This window comes from Aphanomyces invadans, assembly GCF_000520115.1.
Source record: "Aphanomyces invadans strain NJM9701 unplaced genomic scaffold supercont1.13, whole genome shotgun sequence".
Taxonomy (NCBI): Eukaryota; Oomycota; class Saprolegniomycetes; order Saprolegniales; family Verrucalvaceae; genus Aphanomyces; species Aphanomyces invadans.
This window is the reverse complement of record NW_008580158.1, coordinates 1,003,627-1,005,834: the sequence shown is the minus strand read 5'-3', so window position 1 is coordinate 1,005,834 and position 2,208 is coordinate 1,003,627. Positions and strand designations below refer to the sequence as shown.

Below are 2,208 nucleotides of genomic sequence, written 5' to 3'. Positions count from 1 at the left end.
ACCCCACGCTCTCGACGGTTTTCACGTCGACATTCTCAATTTCGTTCACGATGTCCTGTGGAACGTAACCTCTGGGAAGTGCTTGCTGCTCTGGACGCTCCTCCTTTTATCTCGGGCCAGTACACCCAAGTGTCGGAGGCGCTTGGTGCTAGAGGCTCGCACTACTGTCTCTTCTTCAATTCGGACGTAGCTCCTCGAGTTTTCACGAGCAGCGGCTGACTCATCGACGAGATTATCTTCATGGGGCAGTACTACAGGGTGTATGGCAAAGGGTGGTACAGCCACAAGAAGGGCTACCAGCATATCGACTTGGACATTACTGCAAGAGGAAAGCGCATCACGAAACCCACCAGCCCGTCGCCGCGTCAAACCGGACGCCCAAGTGGCAACAGCAAACGCACATGTGTCCAGTCACCCCAACCTACCACATGGGTCAGTGTTCCCCGCCAGCCGTCGTCCCATCACGCTCCGGGTTCCGCAACTACTGCACGTCCGTGGACGTCACCCAACATGTTCGATGCACTGAACATATCGTGGTCGCACCAGCCCAGGCGACCAACAAGGCAGGCGACGCACGCATGTGTTTCCCGTCCATTCTCCCCGCTGCCGACGCTCCAGTTGTATTTCCCACCAACACGTACGTTGGTGGGACAAAGCCTGTGAGGCACTCGGTCACCAAGTCGAAATGTCTCTGAACGCGATTCTCGAAGAGTTTACTCTCCTCGATGCGAAGTCAACGCCTGCGCGAGCTGCGTTCGACTCTTCATCGTGGGCGATGCCAAGATTGTGTTTAATCTCGCTGAGCTGATTGAGGACGGCGACGCCGACAGGATCCACCAATACCTGCAATCCCACCCAATCCGGTTCGGCCGCAAGCTCACAGCGCTCGGACCTCCTGCTTCACTTGGTTCACCTCCAAGTGCTTTGCCGTTGGATGCGAGTCACCTGGGGGACTGCTCCGTTTTTGGTCAGCTCTACAGCAGCGTATTCCACCATGCCTTTTCGCTGCAGTCCCTCCAAGCCGACTTCGCTGTTCTCGCGGGGTCGTCTACTCTTGAGGATTACACGACGGATGACATTGGGGACGAGTTCCTTGTCCAATGCACCGACACCGACGTAATCTTCGCACTCGCCGAAGTCGTGTGGCGTACATGGCCCCCCTTTTCTACACAAGCGATGCGGCCCTCAACGCAACTCTGGCGGGCCCAGTCTTTTCGATTACCACTAGAGGTAGCTCTCGCTACCTCTCATCCTCCACGCTTCACCAAGCACTGATGTGATCCACCCTTGGGGAACAAATCTGGTCTTCAACCAAGGTGTTGATCCAACGTTTCTATACATCGTGCCTGTCTGGATCGGCAATGCGGGATCCCATAGCCGACACCGCCTGGCACGACCTCGCGAGCGTCTATGCGGGATGGACGCGTGATGTGGACAAGATGGTCACGCCCGATCAGTCGTTCTCACTGGACATCGCGGCATCCAAACAGCCAATTGTAGATCCTTTGACGAACGCCCTGACCCGTGGAGACCTGGAGGGGCTGTGGACGGACACGGCCACACCTCTGGACGGCTAAGCCTGCTGGGCGACCGACTCTTGGTGGCGCTTCTACCGTCTCCATCACCTCCTGCAACTTCAAAGGATTCAATCTGCACAACGAAATCCCTGCAGCTGCGCTCGGCAAACTCATCACCTCGTGTGTCTTCTTTATAAAAACCAAAATCGAAAATCAAGACCACTTCCGCACCATCCGCCGACATATTACCAACCATGTCGGCTACAAGCAGTACCTACTCTTTGTGAATGACCATCCCAAGTCGTTCACATGCCCCCAACCCCACCGCAGCATGGGCGTTGCAACGTTCTTTCACTCGTCCATGCCGGGTTTCACAACCCTTCGACCGCTCTGGGCTCACCGAGTGCCCGACCGCTACCTCGTCATGCGGACAACGTCTACGCGGCAGTTGAGGCAGAGCTCCGAGCTGCCTTTTTTGCGACGCTTCCCCGCGATTTCGAATCCAACAGTCGTCACATCGTCGGTGGCGATCTGAACTTTCCGATGGACGCCACGCTGGACACAACGTCGTACCATACGCGCCACAATGCTGGCAAAGCCGAGTGTTGCGAATGGCTCTCGTCGCTATATGGACGCATGGCGCACGAAGAGCCCGACGCCAAGGTCCTATCAGGGCCACGTGGTAGGACTC

At 56.7% G+C, this 2,208-nt stretch overlaps 1 protein-coding gene across 1 annotated transcript; it reads left to right on the top strand.

The window, feature by feature from the left end:
- Positions 1-428: 428 nt before the first annotated feature.
- H310_07262 (hypothetical protein) lies at positions 429-1,577 on the top strand (the record flags this gene model as incomplete). Its single annotated transcript, XM_008872618.1, has 3 exons — positions 429-637; positions 711-1,147; positions 1,378-1,577. The coding sequence occupies 3 exons, from the start codon at positions 429-431 to the stop codon at positions 1,575-1,577; spliced, it is 846 nt and encodes a 281-aa protein (XP_008870840.1).
- Positions 1,578-2,208: the final 631 nt, after the last annotated feature.